The sequence below is a fragment of the Lates calcarifer genome, linkage group LG20, assembly GCF_001640805.2.
Source record: "Lates calcarifer isolate ASB-BC8 linkage group LG20, TLL_Latcal_v3, whole genome shotgun sequence".
Lineage (NCBI taxonomy): Eukaryota > Metazoa > Chordata > Actinopteri > Centropomidae > Lates > Lates calcarifer.
Window position 1 is genome coordinate 6906930 of NC_066852.1, and position 27730 is coordinate 6934659.

Consider the following 27730-nt stretch of genomic DNA (forward strand, 5'->3'; position numbering starts at 1 on the left):
ACCGCTGGATTGGAGGTCACAGGGAGAGCCTGGGTTGGCAAACTGTGTACATTCTTCCACATCTGTCTGACTTACCAGCTTTCAGATGTATTGCTTTCAAAGTGATGGTTGCTGAGAGCTACTTATCCAAATGTCTGCTTATTTTAAGAAGTTGAAAGTGTGAGTGAGCAATAACAAGAAATGAAGAATGAATAATTAGCAATGTGGGAGTCAGTTTGGTTGTTTTTCACTATTCCTCACTACACAAAAATAGCAAACATTTGCGTCTGGCAAATAACATTATAAACCTCTCTCAGCGTACTACTGCACACAAGCAGTTTGTCAAGTATGAATACAACCTTGATGACAGTAAAATGACCATGTCTGGCCTACAGTACAACTGACTGGCCAACTACATGCTCTATCAAAACAGTAACCAAAGAGCCCTAGATTAAAGCTCAGACTTCCAATATTTCACAGAGTTCAAAGGGATTTTTAGCCAGATCCTGCAGCTATTTTACCAGGATAAAATATGTAGCATCAAACTGCTGTGTGGAGGAATTTGCATTGAAGAGGATGAAAGTATAAATTGGAGAGCATGAGGTCTTTCATACATTCACATGGAAAAGGATTTAGCTACATGTATCACATGCAACAGACTGTACATGCAATACTACAGATTTATAAGATTTATCGTTTTTTGTTTTTGTGTGCATCTGTGTAAATTCATGTTTGCGTTTAAGCCAAACAGAGCCATCAGGAGAGGGTTATGAACATATTATTTATTAGCAGGGTTCCTAGTCGTAAGCCAACAGATCAAACATTCCTGAGCTCTCGCAAAACAGATCTGAGATTGCTGTCAGCTTTCTAAAAGCCACTGGCAAAGACAAAGTCCACACTATGTTTCAGAAAAACGCTTATATGAGAAAATTAAAAGGAAAAAGTACAGCTTATGTAAAATATGGTTTAAAAGGTAAGCAGGATTTCACATTGATTTTAGTCACACTTGACAGAACTAAAGACCAAACTGTGTTAACATATATTGGGATTTGAGAGCGGTTTGGCGCTGCGATCAAAAAGGAAGTAATAGTAATGACTGAGCTTGGGTAAAAGACACATTAAGTCAAGTAAATTCCCCATGGCCAGTGACTGACTCAGAGTCACAAATTTGACTGTAAACAAATTACGCTGTAAAATGCTATGCGCCGGTTCAGCAAATACAGAAGTGCATGAAAATAATTTTGAGACAGGGATAAAAATTCAAAAGCAGAATAATGGTAGAATAAACAAAAGAAAAGAAAAGCCTTTGGCTCTCTATTTTATTGGCTCCAAGTATCAAATTAAAACCTGCCACAGTATGCAAAGCATATAGGCTGTGTCCGGTTTACTTTGGAGAGCCTGGAGCATTCTCTGGTCATCTGGGTTTGTTCAACTATGACCCTGCACAGTGTTAAGGATGTTAAAACTTTTTTTTCTCTGCCAATGGGTTGCAGTGTTTGGAATTTAAAAAGTCATAGACAAATACAGATTTTCTCATAATGAATGGCTGATTAGAATCAAGGGCTGGTCTTTGTAATCCATGGCAGATTACTGAGACACAATCTACTGTATGCAATATTTAATTTTACCTGTGACGCAATGCAGTGCAAAATCCATGTGGGGTGTTTACTGCATTATTTGTTTAAAATTAGAAGAATTAAGAATGTAATCTGTGATTAGACTGGCTGATTCAAAATCAGAATGTCCTCAGACTGAGTGCTGCTCAGAGTTCAAAATCCCTGCACAGTCAAATGATAACAACCCATGATATTGCTTCCCCCTAATATTGTTTGTTGTATTTATGAAGATCCACTGTAGTTCTTGCTCTTATCCAAAAAACAACAGAGTTTTCCATAATAAATAAACAAACATAAATAGCTACGTGGATTTTTTTTTTTTTTTTTTTAAATGTGACCTAATTCTCAAAGAAACAAATCCTATTAGGACTTGAAGAGAGAGGCAGAGACAGAACGATGAACAAGAAACAAATAGCTATTGTGTGGTGAAGTTTTTTTTTTTTTTCCACCACACTTTTGGTGGCCAACTATGTAGACTGTTCCATTAATTCAGCATGAGGGAAAGAGTGTGAGGTTGAATGTGTGGTTTCTAACTTTCTAATGAGCTGGAAGAAGGCCACTGCTGAATTTAACTGAAGGTTTAAGTGAAGTACGGGTCAATCCAGCTCTCTCACAACAGCCAATTCATAAAAACCGACCACTTACAAAAAGAAATTGCAGTAATATATCATTTGTCCACTTGACAATAACTTAAAAACGTAAGGCTGAAAAATATATTCAATGCTTTAATGAAATATGACAAAATAAAACTAAAGTCAATTGAGAGAACAACTTTTCACAAAGCACTTCTCATCAGTGGGATTTATCGATCATAAGTCTGAGGTCTACAGACTCCCAATTGTTGCAGGCTGGCTGAGGCTGTCAGGTGGAGACAGCCTTGTCAACAGGGATGGAGGAGATGAATTATGATATTGCTGCCGGCTGCTTGTTTCTCAGAGCCACGGGATGGAGCAATACTCTCCTACTCTCAAGAATAAATTTGCACTAAACTGCCTCACTCTAACTCTTGTAATGGCTAAGGCTCCAAACACATAAAAAGCCAAACACGTGCACTGACATAATATAATTACAACATGTGCATTTGTGTTTATATTTGTAGTTGGAAACATACTCAAGCAGGGTGCAGTTTCTGTGGACGGCATAATTGCTCTGAGAAGCACAAGCCAACGATTTGGCTGAGACATGTTTTAACTTAAAAAAGGGTCTGTTTCCATGGAGACAACAACAGTATTGGCAATAATTTGTCCACTAAAACTTTAGGGATGGCTGTTTGGCGTCATAATGGGTAAGTAACAACCTGGAGGGTGACAACAAACAAAACAGTTGAGATGCAATCAAACTGAATCTAAATATATGATGTAAGCTTGTGTATAACTGGAATTAACCTTTTAGTAGTATGAATTCACACACCCAGCAATGAATTTCCTGTGAAACATAACTACTACCTCATTAAAATTAAACTGTATATTTAGTATAATATTTTATCACTGGCCAAGGCATCTTTCTATGCTGATGTTGGTACTGAATATGTATATAAAAAATAAAAATCTGTTCTTGCTCTATTAAAGTTTGTATGTCTTTGTGTCACTAAATCCCATACTGTAGGAATCAGTACATGCTATGATATTTTTTTTTTTTTACTTGACCACATGAGGAAAGTAATATTCTTCAAGCAGCTATTACCTAAGAAAATAAAAAGCTATTTGGATTCAAAGAAAACAGCTTATACTAATTATTTTTAAAGGAAAAGAAAAAAACACCTAACAGCCTCCTTTTTAAACCTGAGATGGTGTTTATTTAACAGCTACTTTCATTAGCCACTTAGCCCCTTTTCTCCAATAACTGTAAAACGATTATGTGTCCTGTGGGGCAACAGGCCTGGGTTCATCACAGACACTTCATTAATAATGAGAAAGTTGTGGCTGGATGGCAGAGAGGATGACATGACAGTGACAGGACAGCCCCCCTATATCATCTCCATCCTGGCAGAGTAATGGAGGCTGACATCAGGGGTGATAGAGAGACACCACCCTAATGAGGTGAGGCTGTGTTTGATGGAGAGGAGTGTCAGAGCGACTGATATTCAGAGGAAAAGGCTAATACTGAGATTAAGTTGACAAAACAAAATTAGAAGAAAGAGACTCTTAACTCCACGATGAGTGCCATTGAAAGAATCCTGTGGTCCAGAGCCGCTGCGTTGATTCAGATAAAAAGCTGCCGATTGGCCAGAGTCAGAGGGCTGTAATGAAATCCACATGGAAGCAGGAACGGCACTGGATAGAGGGACTAACACAGAGCCAGCATGGATGATATTTTTTCAAATACTGACCAGATGGGGCCAGCATTGTTTTATGCTTAGAACTGTTTAATGTCATTGAGCTGCAAGAAGCCCTGAGCTCATGATGGAATACCTCTACTCCCAAACACCCATATGACAGCACACAGGGTTTGATGAATTAACAAGAAAAACAAGTTTTTCTAAACTTGCTGACATAAAATATACTTGGTCTCTGCCCTCTCCATTCTTATGACAGGTTGGTGGGGGCCCCAGGAGCTAAGCTTGGCCGGCCAAAAAAAGCCCACAAGCAGAGAGAATTCTTTTGTTTGTGTGCCTTGGGTCAGTTTCCCTTCACTTTACTCAGAGAAGAACAGAATGGACCTCAAAAACTCCTGATTTTAATGACATGATTTTAACACACTATGACATAACTATGATGAAAGAAAGAGATATGACCTCCTGTGAAGAAAAAAGAACTCACTTAACTTGCAGTGTACTGTCTGAGGGGCTTTTCTATTTCCTTTTATCTATTGAGCAGTTTGTTTTCTTCTAACCAAAGCCATTTTTAGATATTACCACAGAAACATGGCTGTTGAAGCAGAGTTGAGAGAGAGGAGTTATTCGGATGTGAAGGGACTTTGGTGCTAAAGGAGAGTGGTACAGTGTAGCATGCAGTAAGACAACAGGAGAACAGACTCCAAACAAACAGGCCTAAGTTAGAAAATTCCAACCAGCTGGAAACTGCAGACGCACTATTAAGTAAATGATGGAGCAGAGCAGCCAACACTTTCCAAACACCCAGAATCACAGCAAACATTTTGCCAGTAAAATCCACAGCCTGACCTGTGGGAATAAGATGCTCTAAGATGATGATCATACCATGATTGCACTGATTGATTATACACGACCAAATATAACAGCAAATCAAACATGTCTCTTTATGTATCATCTCTGGATCTTGATGTAATCATACCAATGTTGTGAGATAAATTATACTACCAGTATTTGGTCTCTCTCTGTCCAATGACATCTTCACTCTCATCAATCTCTGCAAATAACATAACATTTTGGCTTGACTTGACTTGCTTAAGACACTGAACACTGGTCAAGGTTTAAATAACCAACAAAAAGTGAATACTTTTGAACATACAAAATTCCATCCAATCACTCACTCTCTCTCTCTCTCCCTTAGACACACACACATCTACACACAGACACAGGATTAACATTTACTTTTACCCTTATATTTAGTGGAACTAGCTCCTCTGGTACCTCTTTGCGGTGGTGGACAAACCTGGAACTACCAACCACAAAATGTGGAAATTCAATTAGACGAATTTAAGTGTTTCATAAAGTCATAGGTGGCTGTCCAGAGGAATTCCCATAAAATACTGGAGCTCTGGCATAATCGCAGCGTACTGATGGCCTCACTACGTACACACGCCCAAAACTGGAAACCACAGAACAGTGACATACACTTACAACTGCGGTCTGAGACCTGCTTATAAATCGCAACTTCTGGTTGACAGTGAGTAGAGAGCTGACAGACTACAAAGACCATTCTCTTTATTGTGCTGGTCTGTTCTGCAGCATCCATTCACCCCACTCTTCTTATCAAAAACAGAACCTGGGGCAGGGTGGTTAAGGCTTTGTAAGCAGAACACCACAGATGCACTACTTTCCACACTGTCCTGATGCAACAATGTATGGTAAATATCTGTTTATGGAAAAAGGCACTCCTACTCCTGGTAGTAAAAACGGTCCCACCAACAATCCTCCCTGGCCAGTAAGTGGCAGTGGATGCAGGTTGTAGCTAACAACAAAAGTTTGTGATGGAAAACAGAGACCACACAGTGAGGCTATGAAAACCCATATGCATACAGAGGTGTATGTTAAGGCCTGGGTTTGGTTAATAGATAGCCTGAACAAGAAGTGCAACTTCTCACTATCAATCCTTCCTATTCTGCAACAACGCACTGAGCTGTTTCTCAAGTTTCTCCTGACACATCCCCAGCTCAGCCTCAGCCAAGACACATAGACCACAGGTTACTCCCAATTCATGTCTCAAAACATTTATCAGTTCAGTTAGGCACAATCTGGCAGCAGTAATTACTGCTACTTCTTGCATATTATGATTAATTTGAAGATACATATACATAATTATACTGCGATTCAAGGGCAGATGGAAAAAACTATGAGGATAATTCACCAATAATCTGCACTGTTTAATACAACATACTCACTTATTATCATAATAATTCAAATAGTGTCCAATACATAGAGTGCACAATCCAAAGCGGATAACAGTACTGAAAGCTTCGGACTACAACCTTTTCACAGATCTAATCACAAGTCAAGCAAACAGCAACTTCACTCTTCTCTCCATCCTCTTTGCATCAGTCATCACATATGGCCATCAGCCTACTGTCTCTGCTCACGTCAGGCTGTTAACAATTTCACATTACAACCCACACTTCTCTCAGTTTAAGCCACTTACAGACTGCCAAAAATAATTTCTTGCTTGAAATGTGATAAATAAGGTACACTAATGAAGTGCTTTTTACTGTCAGCAGAGCACAGAGATCTTGTTAGAAGTGGCACCTTAATAGCGTTCAAATGCAAAACACATTGTCAGACACAGGCTCTATAACTTATCTTCTATTAGACATAAGGGATGATTATCCAACATTTGTACAGCATGTGGCCATGTGGGGAATGACGCTCAGAGCATACAGATTCAAGCTATTCTTCACCAGGCTAAAGCAAAAACAGACATGTTTATGGCTCGGCCTAAAAGGGAACTTCACAAGGTATCTCATTTCTTCTTCCCTCTTTCCTGTTAAGGGGGAAAGTGAGGTATACTGCGTTGACTTGGCACTGCTTTTTCTGGTGCCTGTCCCGCCCATTATGTGTTTTATCATATCAATCCCTGTAAAATAGAAAACGGATGTGGCTGTTATGGAAGGATGAAGACAATGAGTGGCAGCAGGCGGTTGAAATGGCCTGATTACTTCCAGGCCCCGTCTGTCTAGGGGTAAAGATGGTGGCAGAGCCTAGGGAACCGTGGTCCAGGGTTCAGGTAAACAAACAGCGTACAGTGGGCTGCACTATGATTTCTGAACATTGAGGAGTCTGTTTGTTGAGATGAGGTTTCTGCAGAGGCGGCTGGACAGATGAATGACTGCTGTTGTTCAAGGGGGACAGTGGAGATGTAATCGCCTGTTTTTCTTCCTTTTTGTTTTCTGGAACGTTCTCTGGAACGCAGTGAGAATTGAGTCACGAACCACAAGCCTCAGCTGGACAAGGGGAGAAAGACCAACAGGCTTCTGAGGGAAACCTGGAATAGTTCGGTCTAAAAGTGTTCCAATTCTCAGAAAGATCATGCTGAGAAACAGGCTGACGATCCAGTTTTTGCTCTCATTCAAGGGAATTTAAGTGATGGAGAGGTGAAAAATACTGCAGATATCACCAGATAAGGGAGAACTTTTCTCCTGGGAGCAATGCCTCTGAGATCAAACAAAGAATTCTTTTTTTTTCCATAAAAGACTGTTAAGAAGGTTAAGGATTTGGGCTTAGACACACTGTAGCTATCACTGTTCTCACACTGAATCCTGTTTCATACAGTTATGTAAAAAAAAACCTGAATATAATTGAAGGAAACATGTGACCAGAGAAATCAAGATTAGAATCCTGTGCATTTACAGTATACAGTATAAATATATCACATAAGTGAGAAGGAAGCACATATTTTGATTACCTAGATTACACAATTGCTCATTGTACACAGCCATTTCTGATTCACAGGCTTGTGGACTGACAAAGAGTAAACACACAACTGCTTACAGGAATGTCAACTGTGGAAAATCTGAGTTCATGTGCAAATACGGTACGCCCTTTGTTCCACTCTTGGGACTCTTTTCACAAAACCCAGTTGTAGACCCTGTACCATCTCCAACATCCGCATTAAAGGAAATAAGGTAATAGCTGGAGATAGCTTTCATTGGGGAATTTTAACAGTCTTGACAACTCAGTCTGAGGTGGAGGGGAGTTATGAGGTGGAAGGGAGCTGTGTAATGTTCACTTTTTGTATGACTTTGCTCTGGTCATATGGTTTTTATCGAAACACAATCACATGAGCTAATGATCGCAAAGGGCTATGCCAAGACTATGTTGTATCTCTTTTGACTGGGGTTGAGAGCTTTGTCACAGAGGTGAGGAACTGAAGAAAGTAAACCTAGTTGGGAATACAGTATGTAGACTTAACAAAGATGAAATGGATGAGAGAGGAGCAAGAGAGAACAGAAGAGAGGAGGGAGTGAATAAGTTTGCTTGCAGTCCCCCTCACCAAACCTGATGACACATACAGTGTATTTCCATATCCTTTTTTAAGATAGCAAACAGAGACTGCTCTGCCACCAGCTCACTTTTTATTTGCAGATTAGTCAGACTTTTGTTTAACAGCAGTGGGAAAAAAACAATTTTTCTTGTTGTATGGTATCCAAACCAACAAAATCTCCTTGTAAGTTTGAGATTAGTGAAAGTAACATTTTTACAATTTTGGCTCAGTGGCCTGTGGATCATACGACATAACCACCACATTCAGAGTCCAAATCTGACACAGGACCGGTGTGTAACTTTTTACATTTTTTAAATTAATCTTGATGTTTAACACAGTTTAAGACTTAACATGAATGTAATGCAAAAATGCCCCCCGTAAATTAAAATATTTCAGTGAGCAAGTGAACTCACTGCAGGTGGGAATGAGTAAATAATGTATAATGCACAACAGGTTGTGATATGATAAAATGGACATAGTCAGTAATTATAAGGCTCATACATGTCAATACTGAGCAATGCATAAAGTGTCTGGAAAACACCATGCTATCTACCATTTCCATGACTAAATCATCACCCTGTCAGAAACCCTGTTTCTTGTTTGCTATTATTGTCATTTTTAAGCGGAGGTTATTCTTGCTGGAGTACCTACAACCTTTCCAAGTACCTACACCAAGAATACCTCTAGCCAACCAGCTCCTGTTCCGCTTGCTGCCACCTCCACTAACCACTAAACACAGTAGGCTCCCCTATGAGTCATAGCCGTGTTTTATGGAGCCACAGTTGCCACTCTTAATGGCAATAGGCGCTCTGACGTACGCTCCAGACCACCAGTATGGCACTCTGCCTGTATATCATGGTGTAAAATTGCCCAGAGACTTGGAAGGTGAGAGACTGCAGGCAACTTTCCCCAGTTGAAAGAAATGAAGGTGAATCCAGAGGTGACCTGTCTGGGCCACAACAGATTTAGTGTGTTTTAATTCCCAACACTTGGTTTCCTGTGCCTGAGGACCACAAAATATGATACACCAAGCTTAGTGACTGAGAACTAATTGTTGTGCCTACCCCCTCTTCCTTAAAACCCAGAGATTTTGTGTAGCATCAGCTGCCATGTAATCAGCTCCACATGCCTGTTTCACAACAATGTAGCCTGGTGGATAACACAGGGAGTAGGTAAATGCTGCACATGGCTGGCCTCCAGACAAAAGGCTGCTGGTTTTCCTTTGGAGTCAGCTACACTAACTTGGATAATTTGTCTCTGTGAATGGAGAAATGGCAGGTTTGGCATTAATGCCCCCCTGTGGATGGGCACTTCAGGCCCAGTAACATACCTTTGACTACTTAAAGGAAAACAGCAGCCAGATGCCATTCATTTAACAGCTAAGCTGAGAGACTCAGGTCACATTTTATGTAAATTATGTTCATGTTTTGGTAATGGTTCAACTGGTAAAATATATGTATTAACAAAAATGGCAATGCTTCCACATAGATCTGAATGACTCACTCAGGCATTGTAGATTTTGCAATTTTATTTTCTGATTGCACAACAAACAAGGAGTTGAACAATCTCTGGGCTTTGGACCAGAAATTCCTTAAAGCCTTTCTTAACTTCTCTGTGTCAAACAAATTAACCTAAAGTGGCAACATGGGAATGCGTTACCACCTGACATCCAGGGTGCTCCAAGCAGCCTCCTTATCCTTACCCCTGGACTCATGACATGTGGCCTAATAAAAGCAAACTTCTCCCTCTGCCACATCAAAGCTGGGTCGACCTGCTGTGGCCCTGATCCTTCGCCAGCTTCCCTGTATCACTTTCAAACACAGCCACACAGGGAAATTTAATAAGAGATGGACAGCTAATGTCTCCCACCCAGGCTCCAGTCAGTCAGCAAACCAGCCAATCAACCAGTCAGCCAGTCAGCCAGTCAGCCGGGTCTGCTGTGAAACCAGACCTCTGCTTTATATCATGGAGCCAGACATCAGACACGCTGAGCAATGGCTGAATAACATGCATGGCTCAACCAAGGGAGGCTATTAAAGACAGAAAGAAGGAGGATTCAAAAACCATCCACCAACCCAAAAAAAAAAAAAAGTTAATAAATCATATCAGCAGTGGACAATCCTGCTGCTCAGTATGTAAGGGTCAGCCAGTTCCTAATGAAATCCCCTATAAATAAACAGGAAACATGGCAGAACAGGAGAGAAAAAAGTCACAGATAAAATGGTTGAGAATGACAAGGTTAAGGAATCTTAATTAGATTAAAAGGAGAAATTACATGTATCATGAAAGAGTTCTGTTGACTGATGCTTTTCCCAGGCTTTGCTCCCAAAATCTGGACATGTGTGATGTGAGATCCAAGAAAGTGAAAGATCAGACTCACAGGAGTACACAGTTTAATGCGGTGAGCAGAAATCAACCAAACTAGGATAGGGAAGCTTTGTTTGTGGTGGGTTCTACTTAATCGACTGTGACATGTTTACCACTTGTTCAGTTTTGAGACAATGGTGTATTATCACTATCATATGGAGCTGGACTACTCATGTGGCACAATTATACTGTTTTGGAGTCAACCTGATAACTCATCCTTAACTTGGACGAAACCAGGCACACATGGAATGCATAAGACAGGCCTTTGAATGAAAGCTGAAATTTCATCCTGTAAAAATACTGATGCTCTACTAAGCAGGACGTGTTACTGTAGCTTTAGTAAAAACAGGAAAAAGAAGCGTTTTCCTGTAGGTGACCTTAAGTTGAAGACCACTATAGGCATGGTGTTACACCCAGTTTGCTGTGCACACTGACAGTCACTGAGATTTACAAAAACAAGCCTCCACAGAAGTTACATATTGACAAATAATAGAGAGAAGTACATTCTCAGTTTATTAATTCATCATACCACAGACTGCTCTTACAAAGTTATCATGCACTCCTCATACAGTATGTGCCCACCTGTGTTCCAGCTGATGGTTTACATCTGGTTTCAAAAGCTTAAAATTGAATCTCTCTGCACTGGTTTCATGGATACAGGTGAAAACGTCCTGCTGGCTGGAGCTCATTTTTCATCTGCATTGGACTAGATTCCTTTGAAGCACCATATACACCCTGGGTTTTAATGTGACTTGAAGAACATCTATCCTAGATAACCAGAAAAAGACCTCTCTCCATGCAGTACTGCACCATTCTAACATTTCAATTCAGCAATATTTTAGATTTTATTGCTAGCAAGCTGATTTAGGTGCAGAATAGTTCTCCTTAAGCCCCTTACATGTGCTTTCTATCAGTAGCCAAATTAAACTTTCAGCAAGAGTGAGCATGCGGTGCATCTGATGACACCACATGGTTAAGATTCATCAAAGAGAAATCTCAGATAATGATGTGTGGCTTTGATAAAAAGGCTTATGGGTAGGGATTATGTGAATTGATAAGTAGAAATATGCAGAGAGATTGCAGATTGGGTATCAGGCACATTCAAATCTTTCTCTCCAATGCATGAATCAAAACTGCTGAATTCTTACATATATATTACACAATCACATGTGATATGAGCTGTATGAAAATTCTCCTTCGAGCTTCACAGCACAATTCTTAGATAAGTAACAGTGCTGCAAATGCACATCCCTGTGCATATGTGAGCAATCAAGTGCATGTGTGTGCTGGGTCTTGACAGTAAATTCAATTAAATGTTACAGACCTCAGTAGCTCAGTCCAGCTAATATTTGACCTCTGAGTTGAGAGCGTTTGGATTGACAAGCAGTGATGGAATGAGCTAACAAAGTACCAGCCTTCAGTAATGGCTTCATTTTGGTTCATTACACTAAAATCATTATACAGAAACATGACAAACTATATCCAGAGAGACTGTTTCAAAACACAACTGGCCGTTTTGTTGTTCCCTTTGGTGGTTTCAGACAGCGCTTATTTTCATTTGCTGCCTAAAGTGTTTTGTTATCTGGCCTATTTTCTTATTCTTGGACTCTCTTCTTGGTGGGAAGATGGCAGACTTGAATACTGGCTAGCAGCTTGTGGTCTGGAATTAGAACTAAAACCTCCCAATGTGCAGTGGGTTGAAGTCAACCACCTGCTAGTGCTAATTGCCCAGTCTTATTCAGCAGAGAGGCCCTTCACTCCCGGGTGGACCAGGAGGAAAACAGGGAATGGAATGCAAATTGTTAAAAGTCAGTGCTAAATGTCTGAGGGATGAATGGAAGGAGTCACCAAGGTCAACACATTAGGTGAACTTTAATAAGCACAGACTGTCCAAGAGCTCAGCTCTCCCATGAGGTGTATGTGTTTGTGACAGATGGAGAGACAAAAAGACACCAATTCAGAGCATTAATTCAACTAATGTGCCAAACATTAAAAGTGACAGAAATAGTGTCACAAATGAAACCAAAGAGCTAGAGAGAGAAATTCAAATTGAGTGTACTTTCTCAATTCCCATACCTGTCCAATGAAGGTGTGAGGTAGGTGTGAATATCAGATCGTCAGTTTCGGAAAGTTACAGAAATGGAAGAAGAACCCCCAAAATTCAATTTCTGTTCATCTGACAAGAAGTTCTGAGCATACTGGTGTCCAAAAAGTATTAACAAGACTTAACAGCCACACTAACATCTCTGTGAGGCTGTGTAAAGCACAACAATGATTTGAGCTACATACTAATATCAGCATGCTAACATGGTCGCATTGACTATACTAATAGGCTAATGTAAAGTTGGTATAAAATGGATCATTAGCATAAAACAAAACACAGCTGAGGCTGATTATAATGTGAATGATAATAATCATAATAATTGCAGTTATTTGGTCATAAAAAGTATTGGACAAACTGAACTATTGACCTGATTATGGCTCTAAATGCAACAGTAAGGGATTTTAAGTTAGTTATGATTACAATTCATATTGAAGGAGACGCGAATGTCTGAACCAAATTTACGACATTCCATCCAACAGCTGTCAAGACATTTCCCCATCATATCATATAACTTTATTTTCAATGTCTGTATAAAATTCCATGGCATACATCTGATAATTGTTGAATATGGCAGCCTGGACACTTTTCCATTCTTAAATAAAACGGGAATGTGTGTTCATGTATTACCTGAGCAATGTTCTTGTTGAGCAAGTAGACCCCATATTCAAAATGAAACCGCTCTCCTCTAGGGTACAAGGGAAATCTATGAAAGATAGGAGAAAAAGAAAAAGTTAGCATTAAACAGGAACAAGTGATTACCAAGAGGAAAACAAAGGTGTTGAGAGCCTTTGTGCAAACACACACCAGCCAACAAAGCATAGTCAGTTCTATAACAGCACTACTTCCATACTGGATATCATAATATACCATAGGTCCATTCATGTGACTAAATCAATAAAGAATGGTGAAATTAAAAGGGGGTTCATTGTTTATTCATTTAACAGCTGTTGCTTTTTGGCTCTGCAACAGGCACTGAATTCTTCCCGTTATTGAAAGTGCTTGTTCATGTAGCCACTGGCATTTACAGTGGGTAACACTTGCAGATGGTTGAAGAAGCTTGGTCTGGGTCTATGATCCCATCCCACAGACGCCACCTCCATATCTTGTTAAACTGAAATATCAAACAGGGCAGAGGCGTCCAAACAGGCTGTCCATCCGCCTCTCAGTGGGAACAAAGAGAACTTTTCCTTTCAGCATGGTGGGAAAGTCCCATCAGTGCCAGTCAGATGTCTTAGTTAGGACTGCACAGAGAGTGCTCATGAAGGATGGGGGGTGATAGCCCTGGGTGTTGGGGCAGGGTAGAGAGGGGAGTGTGCTGACATCCAGAGTGGGAAAATTATCCCTGCTACCAGGAACTTAAGGCTGGACTCATCCCTTCCTGTCGTTATGTGCTTACGTCTGCTGGTCTCCCACTGAGGAGGATATAGTATATTGGGAACACAGTGTGCAGGGCTTTGGTCTGACAAAACTCATACAGACACACACACACACACACACACCTGTTTGCATCAATTGGTTATCTACATTCATATCTAAACTCCATCTCTAAATGCTTCACCTTAACCTTCAGAGTAACTTAAACCTAATCCCACTCTAAAGCTCTCAGTCAAACACTGAAACAGTGGTCACATGAAGTTGACATCTGGTCTTTGCATGAGCAAAAATCCAACAACAAACATCAAGGTCAAGTACTGTCACAAGCATAAATGTACACACTGTAGATACAGCATCCATGCAGGTAGTCAAATAAACAGCTGTTGCTTTTTTGCAACAGCTGATGCTGCCAAAAGGCCATGTTAAATAACAACGGGCAGAGGAAATATTATTGCAAAGATAAGCCTTTCCATCTGAAAACTGCAATAAGCCCTGTGTCACTGTTGATGTCAGCAGCACAGAATTGTGCAGAGCAGAATCTCAATGCATCTGTTTTGCAGAAACTTCCACAAATGATAAAAAAAGCACCATCTCTTTTAAATGAGCTTTTGGTCTTTCATGTGACCACATTTTCATTTACTACTGGAGTTAGATCTGTATTGAAAAAAATACTACTTTGATAATCAACTATTTTGATAAAGTAGCCAAATAAAATTTTATGTTATAAAGACATGGAGAAATGGGAAACTATCACATCAGCTTCATCTAAGAATACCAAAAAAGCTATATCCTTAGTGACAAAAATATAAGTACGACCAATACCATAAGATCTGTGCTTCTGTTATTCTATAACAGTGTTACCAGAAGCAGAAGATGCATTCTGATGTGTATACTGTATAGTATGTCCAGACATGTTGATTGCTGTGTATTGCATGCTGTGTGTGTATACGAGTGTGTACTGGTGAATATGTGCATCCAGCATAACTCCTTCCTGTGTGTGTGCCCCCTGGGGACTGGGTCATGGTCTTTTCTTAATCCTGCGTGAGTGTAGACATGGGGCTCTTCACCCCCTCTTTCTGTGACCTTTAGGTGCCTGAGGCAAAGGGAGAATACAGCAGAAAATACACTTCGTTGGTGCAGGCACTTCAGATCATGTTAATGACACTACAACCCTACAGGTTCCTGTACTGATTTAGATGTGCCTGTGGCAAGTTGAAGGCCATATTTTACTCAGATCTTAGTGCTGTGATGACACCTATGTTTCAGCATTTCGGCTGCAAAGCATTTGCCCTTGATAACATGAACTTGACTAACATGACATTAAGTTATTTTCAACATGAGGTCTTTGTTTCTTTTATTTGGCTTTAATCAATTGCTTGCAAGTTTGGTTTGTCCTATTTATATCTGAGCCTGTCTGGAGATCTCAGAAACTTTCTGACCTGGTGCTCACTCTAAACACCTCCTCACTCACACATTACATTGCAACTCTGAAGTAAACTCTTAACAGATGGCGATCATTCTAGCTGTAGAATGAATTCTAACAGGATGTTGCTGCAAACGCCGGCAAGCAAAAAGTGAGACGCTGTGGCCCGAGGGCCACACAGCCAGCCGGTTGCTGGTCCTCCATATCCCCGACATGCAGCCAGGGCCCCACGGAGAAAGCGACATGCCAGAGGTCATATCTCAGCACTAGGAAATAACTTACAGAGAGAGGAAGAACAACACAACAAGCATTCCCCTCACACCGCTGGCATTTCCAATATCATTTCCCCATGAACAGATAGGATTTGTTTGCTGATGAACATGCATGAAAAGGAAAACAGAGCCACTTCCAACACACACACACACAAACACATGAATACACACACAGGCTCTGTCACAGTGAAGTGATTAATGACTGCTGTCCACTGTGTCTGAAATCACACTAGAGTGACTCCGGTTCACCAAACACCAGGAATTCCTCCCGGGGACGTCCAGTAAAGGCAAATATATTATTACACAGCAGTGGGGAGAAACAAGGGAGGAAGTCTGATGATGGGGGGAAGGGAGAAGGTACCAAAGGAGCAGGCGAATCACGTGAGTACATTTTATTATTTTACGTATTATCTAATTTGACCAGGTTTAGCCCATTAAGATTTAGACATTTTAAAAGAGACCTTACCAAGAAAGCATGAAAATAAGTATAAAAGTTAGAATAAAACATAAAGCACTTTTAAAGTTACTTTTCCTTCTTCTTTCTCAGTTTTCACCTAACTCCACTCTGGAGATCTTTGGGATCAACCTTGGGGACAAATAGCCATTCCTATCATTTTTTGCTTTGACAGTAGGAATGTAAGTGGTGTGTGTATGGGAGAGACATAAGGAAGTAAAGAAAGAGAAGGCAGAACGCCATCTTTAATCACTCAGCCATCAGCAGCGGCATAAACTGAAGCAGTCCTCTACACTAAACAGAATAAAATAAATTACAGTCCTGACGGAATATGCAGGCCAAAATCAGTACCCTGTCAGTCCAGCAGGATGGCGGGTCCAGAATAAACAGACACAAACCAGAAAGATTTGCACACATGCTGGAGAAGTACTGTTTGTGGCACTAATTGTGCTTTCCCACTGACGCAAAACAATTTGTTTGCGTGTTGTTTTTAAATGAGGTCAGGCTTACTTCACCTCTTACACCTTGTGAACAATGCGTTTTGGGTCTTTTGTTTAATTCTGTTGTACATTTACATCAAATCAAATCATCTCTATCTCAGCAGGCCTCCTCGTATTTCCTCACTTTCCTTAATCAAGCCGTTTCTTCCGTCAGCACATCCCTCTCCCACTCCCCTCAGTGGCAGCTCTGTTGAAGGGTCATGTCTGCAAAACTAGCACAGCAAACTGAATATGACAGGCACCATAATCAACACACCCACTCACTTTAGCGTCCATTTAAAAGACTGATTACTGAGACATGAAGGCTGCTTTCATTTAGCTAATATTCAACTCTGCATGCACTCAACAAAAAGATGAAAAAGAAATGACAGTGAGTTAAGAGCAGAAGTAAATCTGTCACTTTTTTTTTCTGTCATAAAAAAATCGCCCCTCTCTTTTCTTCTACACTTCAGGGCAATCACACCACAGGATAGTTAACATGCGATGGCTGGCTCTGTCTATAGACACAAAAATATGTAATTAATAAGTGTGGAGCCATGAAATTGTAAAAAGACAAAAGCTACATCTCACAGGAAAGTCCCCTGTCTTTATGAGTGAGAATATGTACACCCCCGGTCTGCCAGCTCTTTAACTGCAGGGTCTAGACACACATTCTCCACACAGACAACCTTCAAATATAAAGCAGGGACTCTTGTTAAAAGAAGGAAACAACCAATAAACATACAGCTACAATGATGAGATGAAGCAATAGTTCCTGTCCAAATCTTTTAAAAACCGCTCCTTGCCCTGTCTTTTGCCCGGTTGAAGGATCTTTTAATATCAGGGCAGAGTTATATTTCTTTCATCTTTGAGTGATCCACCACCACCAGTGTCTACACTGTCTCTTTGGACTGCACCCAGGAGGCCTCCTACGAGGTGTCAGCAGCACATGCCATCTTTTATAGCCTCCGGTTAAAGTGGCCATATTTGTGGACTAGACTGTAGTTAAAACTTTGTATATGCATTTTTCTTTGTACACCTTGTCTGTTTGAAACTGGCATTTCTTTCTGAAGTTTTACAATACAGCAATGACAAAGCTGAGCTGGATTCAGCGCCCTCCATTTTGGCTCTGTTTTTTGAGTTAAATTGGTTATTGTCTCTCCAGGCAGCCCTGTTAAAAGCAATCTATTAGAAAAACAAGGCCACAAGGTCAGTGGGTGCTTCTTACGCAAACTAGAGAGCATGTATGTTTAAGCATCCTGAGTATATTAGACTGGTCTCTCTTACCTCTTGGGTGCCATTGTATTAAACGGAGGAGTGTAAAGGAGGACACAGACCTGCAGGTGGGTGGTCGCGTTTAGCTATACCAAGGTTCATGAGAATATGGTGGGAAGACTCCTAGTGACTGGCTGACCTGCTGTAATGTATACACAGGCTGAGGTCTCCACATATGTTGGCTTGCCTGTTTAGACGTCCTAATTAATACTCCAAATGTGCAAAACAACAGTTCTGCACATGGTGGAGACAAAGCTTGGCCAGTACTTAAGCCCTGTTTTAATGTTGGTGGTGGTGGTATGGAGAGAGGGGGGGGGGTGTTCTTGTGAGTTTCACAATGTCTTTAATGTGCAATTTCAAATGGCGCAGGATCATAAATCATCTGAGCCTGCTTTTTAAAAAAACACCTGCCTTGCAACTGTCAAAGCTCTAATGGCAGTGGTTACTATATAAATCACAGCGAGCTGTAATTTTCAATATCTGAGAAATGATTACACTGAGCATCTGTCAGTGAATGCTATTTTAATGACCGCTGCTGCACTTAAGACCCCAGTATAACCGTTTCGCCATCTTGGTCTATGCCGTTAAAGTGTCTCCTGAGTGATGTGGCGGTTGCTCGCTCTGTCACACTGGGTTTTCATCACTGCTCTTAAGAATATCCAGGGGTCTGCTGACCCCAGTTCCCAACCCCCACACTCTCAATTTCTCTTTCCGTTCCTTTTGTTTTCCTCCATTGTTTTAATCACAAGCAGAGATGCAGATGAGCGGCTCAGTCCGACCATCACCCCACAGTGTTCATGAGCCAAAACCTTAGTCAAAGCAGATCATCACTTCAACCCAGTGGCGGTCTTTAAAAATGACATGCATCTGACCCTTAATCAAAAGATTATTATATTAACACCTATTTAGAATTAATATTCCAACCTCACAGCAGCCTCAGGTGAACACTTTCCATGACCATTGTGTTACTAACACTTAAGCTTGGGTCATATTTCTGCATAGGATCGATGCAGAGCCTACAACGCAGCCTATGCAAGAGCTGATGCAGGATAGGTTTCTGATGCTTGTTCGGCCACTGCGAGATATGTATAAGCCAAACATGCAGACCCATCACAGTCTGCATCGCAATGATATGTAGGGAGGTGCACATCAGGTTACGACGTAGATACTATGTAGCTGCATTCCCTTCAACTTGCGTTAATTCAACACAGAGGTATAAAAGAGTTTACAGTCATCCCTACAGCTGTGAGAATGTGTATAATCACAGCAGTGCCTTGAGCTAAATGGTAATTTTGCCATGCTCACAGTGACAACGCTAACGTGCTGATGCTAAGCAGGTTTGATGTTTTCCAAGTTCACCATCTTAGTTAACAATGTCAGCATTCCAGTGTTTGCTAATTAGCATTAAACAAAAATTACAGCTGAGGCTGATGGTAATGTCTTTAGTTTTGCAGGTATTCGGTCATAAACCAATCAACATTTGGACTTGATAATAGTGCTACGTAAAAAAATCAAGGAAGTTCAAGGAAGTTCCTATAATTTGTAAAAGTGAAATTTGAAAGAAGAAAGGTCAGGATCACCAAAGTCAGCAGTCACTGGGAACTATGTGGACGGAAAGACAGATGGACCAGCAGACCAACATCGCCTTCTCTACAGCCATGCTGCTATTCTAAAAAGAGGGCAAGAGCTGACACTGACGTAAAGACTGTTACATGTATATTCTCAATGTATGAACAAATATACAATACTATGGACTGTTCTCAGCTGGCTGGGCCATTCCTTTCAACCTACAGCATCCTTCAGAAAGCCGTTCAGCACAGATGCTTCTTGTTATCTTTTTAATGAAGTATGGACAAAGACTGCTCGAATGGGCTGCACAACAGCAGGGCTCCAAGATGAAGGGCTGCTCATGCAACTAACCTGCCAACCAAGAGGAGACTCCTTGACTTCTTCAGAGCTATTATAAACATACCGTTCCTGCCATTGTCCTTGAGTGATTTGGCAGAAAACCTCAAAAGACAACTAGACATTCCGTCCAGTCCCAGGGTGTCTTTGTAGTTGACACACAGACCTAAATAATGAGCTTATTTGTTCCAAATTTGATTTAAGCTCTCTGGCTCTCAAGTTGATTGCCTCCGTCATCTCTTCTATGAAGAATACAGTAACTATGCAACTGAACCACCACCAAACATGCATATGACACTGCTTAGATAACAGGGTTTATACAGCAATGCCAGACAATGTGCAGTCTTGAACCCAGTGGTATGTAATTCAAATTCTCATTTTATACTATACATTATATTTACATTATATCATATTTGTTAATAGAGGGGAAAAACACAGGAGATGAATATTGCACCAAAACCACAAAGGTCTCTGATTTCAGTTAAAGCAGACACTTGATATACTGTTGTAACATTTGTCTGTACTGTAGGACTAAGTGCATGGAGACAATAAAGAAGCCACATTTAAAGGAAGAGAAGTTATCAATGGAATTCAATCTTTTTCAGCTGGTACGTATTGTACAGTATTGGCAGCAGAAATCTCAGGACACACATTTCAAAACTTCTGCAGATGAAATCAAACCAATCTGAATGGCTCAACACTAGAATACACAAATAGAAAGTGTGCCTTTTTCTAACTTGGGTGAATTGACTGTTTAACTACTAATGCTAAAGGACTACAAAGCCAAATTCTAGCCTATAATGTAGGTTGTGAAGGATGTCTAACCTGCCCTGCAGTTTCACAGTGCTTTCCCCTGTCACTGCTGTGCAACCTAAGGCAGGACAGGGTAGTTTGGGTGTAATTCCCCCTCTCCCTCTGTGCACATGGTCCATGTTAAGAGACATGAAACCGCTGAAGCCCCGAAACAATAACCTCTTTTCTTGGAGCTCACAGGTTCCTCTCGTCTTAAGCTGGCCTCCCTCTCCTGGCATTCACATTCACTACCTCCACCAAGTTTCTTTTGTGACTGAACCAAAGACTGATGTGTAAATCCCACATCCGTTTTTTCCCTTAGCGAATGATAAAGAAAGTAAATTTTTAAAAAAGGTGATTTGCCTCAAAGCTTTGGGCGAAAGACTATATGAGGCAGAGCTTGCTTTTAATGGCTGGGTTCTGGACTCAATCAAACACTGGACATCTGGATCGCATCTCCCTGCTTCTCCCCCATGCAATCAGAAACACTGGAACTGTGCTCTCCATGGGACAAAATGTGGGAGCAACATGTCGTTAAGAGTCCACTGATTTCAGAAAATATCTCTGACGGGGAGGAGGATGACTTGGAGATCCCAAAAAGGCTACATCATACTGAGTGCCAAACAGACCAGTCGTCTTCCACACCTCACTTTCAAATATTCTTTCAGAGCCAGTTTTAAACTCTGGTCTGTGCCCAAGTGCTGGAGGGTCACACAGTTCAGACATATGCCTTGACTCTTTTTCTCTCCTGTGGTAAAATATCAAACTATATGAAATAAGGCAGCCTTATTCAACCCCCCCAGCTGAAGAGGAATTAAGTGATCCAAACTCAAAAGGTAAAATGTAACACTGCAATACAGGCTAAGAATGACACGTTTTTCTTTCTCAAATGTAGCCAGTGCTCATAAAGATAAACAAGACTAAACAATAAATATCTACTGAAATCTGGATCCATACTAGGTACAGTAGTAGAGCAACAAAATAGAGATAGTGAGCCTTACTTAAAAGGATGTGCAGATCTAAAACGAGCACAAGGATTTGTCTCATTGCAAAAGCAGGGTTAGGACAATTACCGCTCAAAAGGGGCCTACATTGCAGCACACAACTAAAACAGCATAAGGTTCCTATGTGCATGCCATTATAACTGACTGACTGCTTGCTAATCCTACCACACTTTGAGAAACTGATCCTGAGCCACCTCACTTATCACCACTGGCTGCCTCTTTCCGACACTTTAATCACCCCTTTTTTGTACACTTTTAGAGCTCAGCTAGTTGCTTTCCGTCTCCCCACACATCATTTTGCTGTGTGTCTGCAGCCCACTGGGGCCTCAGGGGTCATAAACATGTGGAGGGGGGTTAAAAGTTTGCTGGAGTGTTTGGCCCCACTCAGGAACACATCAGGGCGCTGCTGGATTGTGGTGTTCAACAGCCACACAGCCTACAGGTTTATTTTTTGTTAGTGAACGCTGGCGTAAATATCCTGCATGGTAGGACTGGAAATGTGTAAAGTGACTCCCAGTGAGCCACTCCAGCTGTTGTCATGACATAATCACCCACACAGAAAGATGGCCACTCACTCACTGTGCTGTCTGTCTGATAATGTCTCTTTTTCTCACACACTTTCTCCCAGCTGTTTGTCTTCTTAGTATGACAAATGGGGATGTGAAAGTGTCACGGCTTATTCACACACCACTCCCATGTGCCTTAACTGAGGATAAGGAGTGACTTGTTTTGGACTGAGAGTACAGCACACAGCGGCACTGGTAAACACAGGAGTTGTTGACCCATATAGGGTAACACTCATGGTTGGCTACACTGTGAGCAACTGCAACAAAGAACATTAAAAGGTGAGAACAGAAACAAGAGAGTGGTGAAGATTTCTGGCTGCTAATTAAACATCCACTTGTGGTCTGCATTTCCTCTCTTACCGATTGAAATACTTCACTATCCAGGTTTCAAATAACCCCAAAGTCACTCCTTTAAAGTCCTCTGAAAAACACAGCACCCAAAATTCAAAAAGCTCAAAAGTGCTTCAAAGTGGCCATATTTGTTCAGTTTCCAACCAATAAACACTTCATATAAAATGTGTGAAAATTCTTCTTATAAATATTCTTTCAAAATAAAATAGTAGATGCAGATACTGAAAACAAGACCATGATGTGAAGAGCTAACGTGTGCAAGCATGACTCTAGAGTTTCAGCTAAATTCACCTCTTCCAGTTGCTTTGAACCTACAGTATACACTGTATTCACCGAGGGGGGCAATCATATCCACCCACATCCACAAAGCAACACTGCTGAACACAGTATAATATTCCTCTTGACCCCCCCCCCCCCCCCCCCCCCCCCTCACTTATTGAAGGGGGTCTTGCATGTGTGGAATGTAGATATACATACCTGAGCATGTGTGCCCCAAGTGTGCAATTATCATAACTTTTTCATTCTGAGTTGATGCATAGTTACACAACCATAACACATACAAATAATAATTTTATTACATTGGCCCGTGCTGTAATTACAGTGCCTGTACAGTTCATGACTTACACAAATGACCGTGGCAAAGCCCCAGGTGAAGTTAGATTCTCAGTTTATAATTTGCTGCTTTCTATGTCAACATAGTATTTTTCGATCGTTAATAGTGCTTAACAAAAATGATGTCATGCTGTGGAGATAGGAAGAAAAGTGGTTGCAGCCCTGTCGTGTGATAGAGATATAGGTACATAATGGGCACTGTGATTAAGTCTCAGCAGAGCTTCATTATTCACTCTCTGAACACCTGAGTAAATTGAAAAAGGGAAATTCACGTTGTTACCATGGGCAAAACAAAACAGCTTAAGAAGACAGCACCTCCTGTCCAAGCTCTGCAGGTCTGTAGATGCAAAAACAAGCATCTGTATTGAGGTGTCTCTGCAATGCAGTTGGTACGCCCAACCTGATCACCTCATATTTGGATGTGCCTCTGAATCCAGAAGCCTAGCCCAAGTGAAGACACACCAACAACACATCTGCATTCAAAGAAAACTAAAACCAGGGAAACAATAACAAAATCTCAACAATTTCCAAAGGGAAGTAATTGCTTTCATCAGATATTTAATTTAAATATCCATTACCTGACTAGGTGAGAGAAGTTGGAGGTTTCCACATCACATAGATGTGCCAGAGTGTAACACAGCTGATGTCTTACATCAAATGTAGTAAATGAGTCAAAGATTGCAAAAACACTGGTCCTAAAACATCACTGTAAAAGATGCCTAATAAGAAAAAAGAAACAAATTACCCAAAACACCAGAGCAAGTCTCAAATCAAAACTTGACAATGCTCTAAATACTGTATGTCACTACTATATATCTGGTTCTGGTTATGTACTGAAAACCTTTCTTTTTCCTTTGGACTGTAGTTGTATGCTGAGAGAACAATTTCTCAATACTAAAGATTAAACTTATCTCTAGTGGCCTTGTGTTTCATGACAAGGTGAGAAGTTCAGTGACTGTAGGACCTCAAAGCTAAACTGTTTCCCCTTCAAAACTGTACATTCAAAAGACACAAGGAAGAATGGGACACTGCATCTAAAATAATTATGTTAGTAAGAAACAGATCTGGAAAAGTGAATTAAGATGGTGGGTTCCAAAACAGTTTCCAAATAATGCACAGTAGGCTTTTAAAGAAATGTGCTCAAGAGAGGCCCATATTTTTGATATTTTACCCAATCCTATTCAAATCCTCTTGGAATGTGTCTGTTTTTGCTTATAGACAGAATACTGCAGCTACCAACAGTTGATAGAGGACAGGATAGGCTGCAATGGAGGGGTGTGATGAAGACAAATATAATCCCTGTTGTACTCTGCAATGCAAAGGAAGCAAACTACTGTTACTGCAGTGACTGTAATCTAGTTTACCAAAGATGGCTGTCACCCTGACCAAAACATGTAGCTGAAAAACACTTGAACAGTTGGACAGGTAGCACATCAGGTCACACTTCGCTGTTACCGTCTCTGCTGATATATGAACAAACAGTAGAGATCCAACATAAAAAAATATCCAGACAACTCTGAAACACTTTCACAGCAGATTAAGAATTGTGTTTTCCAGATGTTACTTAGCACATAGTAAGGTCAGTGTGTGCTGCTAAATATATGCACTTCATACATACAATTCATTCCATCTTAACTGAAATACCCCATTCATAGAGCTGCCCTACATTTATTTTTGGAAAGCTTTTGATAACAATTTTCAAGAGGTTTTTGAAAATCTCATGGTGCATTCTGTAGGTTTTAGGGCTGCTTTGGCCATTTCCACCCTTCCTAACATGGATTCCACTACTGATGCTCTGACCTAAAATGCTTAGATTAGGTAAACAGTGTGAAACTCTCTAAGTTATTGCTCTGTGCAGTAATAGCTGAATTTATGACCTGTTGAAATCTTAAATATAGGGCCTTGAAGAGGATAAAATACAATGAGGCAGGCAGCTCACTGACGACAATCTTCCACGTCCTTGAAATCTGGCAGCAGCGTTATTTGATGTGGTTCCTATGGTTTTGCAGATCACTAAAAGTAATAAACTAAGTGGAAATAAAAGAACGGTATGATCATTAAGTGATGAAACAAACTCCCAGCAAGTATTCAAGATTTTGCCATATGTGCTTTCTTGTTAGCAATGTAAAAAATGTTAAATGCTTTCTGAATCTCAACTGTGGGTATCAGATATGACTACCATCTGAAATGTCTGATTAGTGGCTCTTTCATCTCATGGGCCATCTTTTCCAGAGAGTATTTAACTGTTTTGTCTTTTCAACAGATACAACAATGCAAATTTTCCCTATTGTCAGATAGTATGCAGCAGTTTGTAAAACTGAAAAAAAATATTGCGGTGTTGTGGTGAAAAATATAAAAATATAGGCATTTACTACCAAATCAAAGTGATAATATAGCATCTGACTACATAAAGACAAGACTACTGAATAAATATAAAACAAATTTTAGAGCTCTTCAATCTCCAAGTAAAGATTTGAAAGTATGCAGAAACAGGTTTGGGAAGAGAAAAACAAGTTCTGGGAGTGATCATGACGGTAAATGTTTTGATACAAAACAAATATGAGTTCAAGTTGATGCATGTTTTTATATTTATTCCAGTTATGTCAAGATACTAAAACTCAGATAATGGAACGAGACAGAGCACATTACCAACACTTGAGAGATGCTGGCAATGAGGGAGAGGTTGGAATCAAGTGAAATGGGTTGCACAATCTTAGGAATCAGTGTGAAAAATACGCACATCTTTCTCGCCCAGGTGCTGAGCCAAAAGTTGTTCTGCGATTTCTGCTTCCCAAAGATTCGCAATACTGTGACTGAAAAATGTACTTTGGGCTCGAGGCTTTGTACTTTTTCTAAATCTAATATCGTTAAAACATTTTTCAAAGGGAACATTCTAGAGTGTTGCACAATCATAGTACCAAGGTGAAAATGTATTTATTTATCCAACATTTGAGGTGATTACATCTGCACCTTGATGAAAACCTTATGGTCAAAATGTGGGATGAATACGATTATTTTCACATAGGGACTAAGATGGTGCAACAGTGTAGAACACTACCTTTAATAAAATGGTATAACTATATAACATGTTATGCCTAAATTGGCATTTATATTTTTCAGTTACAGTGTTGCAAATGTTTGGTGACCATTTTTCTATACATACTGACACATGGTTTATTTTAAAATATAATGGCTCACACATATCGCACCTCTACTGTATGTGAGTATTGATAATGGTGTAAAGGTGATAAAATTGTATCGTCCCATTAGGAAATGGTCACAAACTGCCATGAAAATTCATTGTATATCTGACTAACTGTGTACTATAAAACAATGGGGAGTAAAAGTGAATATAAAATATTTTGCTTTATTATTTCAATTACTGTAGGTTTACAATCTCTATATGCAATAATAAAGACACCACTGTTGCCAAAACTGTTGGGTGCAGCAACAGTCTGTTTGAACCCTTCACATGTTTGTATTAACTGATAATTACTCATAATAATCCTATTTTTGTAGAAACGCTTTTTTAAACAAATGACTTGTTTCCTGACCATCATCAAATCTAGCCAAAACTATTACAGTCATGGTTATACTCTATCAGGCAAGGTCTGTCTTCACTGCAATCAAAAATTCATTTTAAGACTGTATAAAAGCACTTATTCACAGTATCTTTCTGTATGCATTTCCCCCATGCATGTAGTTTGCACTCGCTGGCAGAATCACCCTGTTATAAAAAGGTCAGTGCTGTGTTAAGAACACATGTGGTCTTAACAGTAAATGAATTGCAAGGCTTGTTTCATGCCCACAACACTTCACAGCCGTGAAAATAGAGCAGCTAATCTGAACATCAGTGCAATGTGATCCAAATATTTTGGGAAATTGGAACTAATCATACAGTCCACACAAGGCTAGATAAGAGCTACAGCATGCCCAAATATCAGCCACAAGCGAGCATCATTAATTAAAACCACACACACACACACACACACACATCTACACTTTGATTATTATTGAGGATTACTATGTACTATTTGTACAGCAAGGAAAACTTAGAAACTTGTAGATCAACATTTTTGATAAAAGAGATGCATGTTAATTTCTGAGGATTAGATGTTTGGTGTTTCCATGTCTCAGCCTACTTACTCTCTCTCCTTCTCGGTGAGTCTGTCAGTGATGGTGTCCTTGATGGAGGAGCGTGAACCCTTGTGGATCACCGGATACCTAAGAGGGATCTGCAGGAAGCACGAGATCATCAGGACCAGGTGTGCTGTGTAACCCAGGGCGACTGCCACGCTCCCATCATCCTTTGCTGTGGGACACAAAGTAAGAAAAAAAAAAAAACACTTTGTTCAGCAGAAATTAAATATTTTTAAGGTGATCAACATCAACACACAAAAACCACAAAGCCTATTATAAGCAAATCAAATTCAAAATGGCAGCATTTAATCACCCCAAGTCAGTATCTTATTATATCAAACTCTTCAAAGCATGTTTTGTTTGGAATATGCTTTCATTACATGGGAAAATTGTGTTTACATAA

The 27730-nt window shown here is 40.2% G+C and overlaps 1 protein-coding gene across 1 annotated transcript in view; it reads right to left on the reverse strand.

The window, feature by feature from the left end:
- Positions 1-27730, reverse strand: part of uvrag (UV radiation resistance associated gene) — an 81474-nt gene that overhangs the window by 21416 nt on the left and 32328 nt on the right. Inside the window, exons 12-13 of the mRNA XM_018692092.2 lie at positions 27334-27499; positions 13308-13383 (exon numbers count right to left, since the gene is read on the reverse strand). Of these exons, the coding sequence (XP_018547608.1) occupies positions 13308-13383; positions 27334-27499 (242 nt within the window). The remainder of the gene's footprint in view (positions 1-13307; positions 13384-27333; positions 27500-27730) is intronic.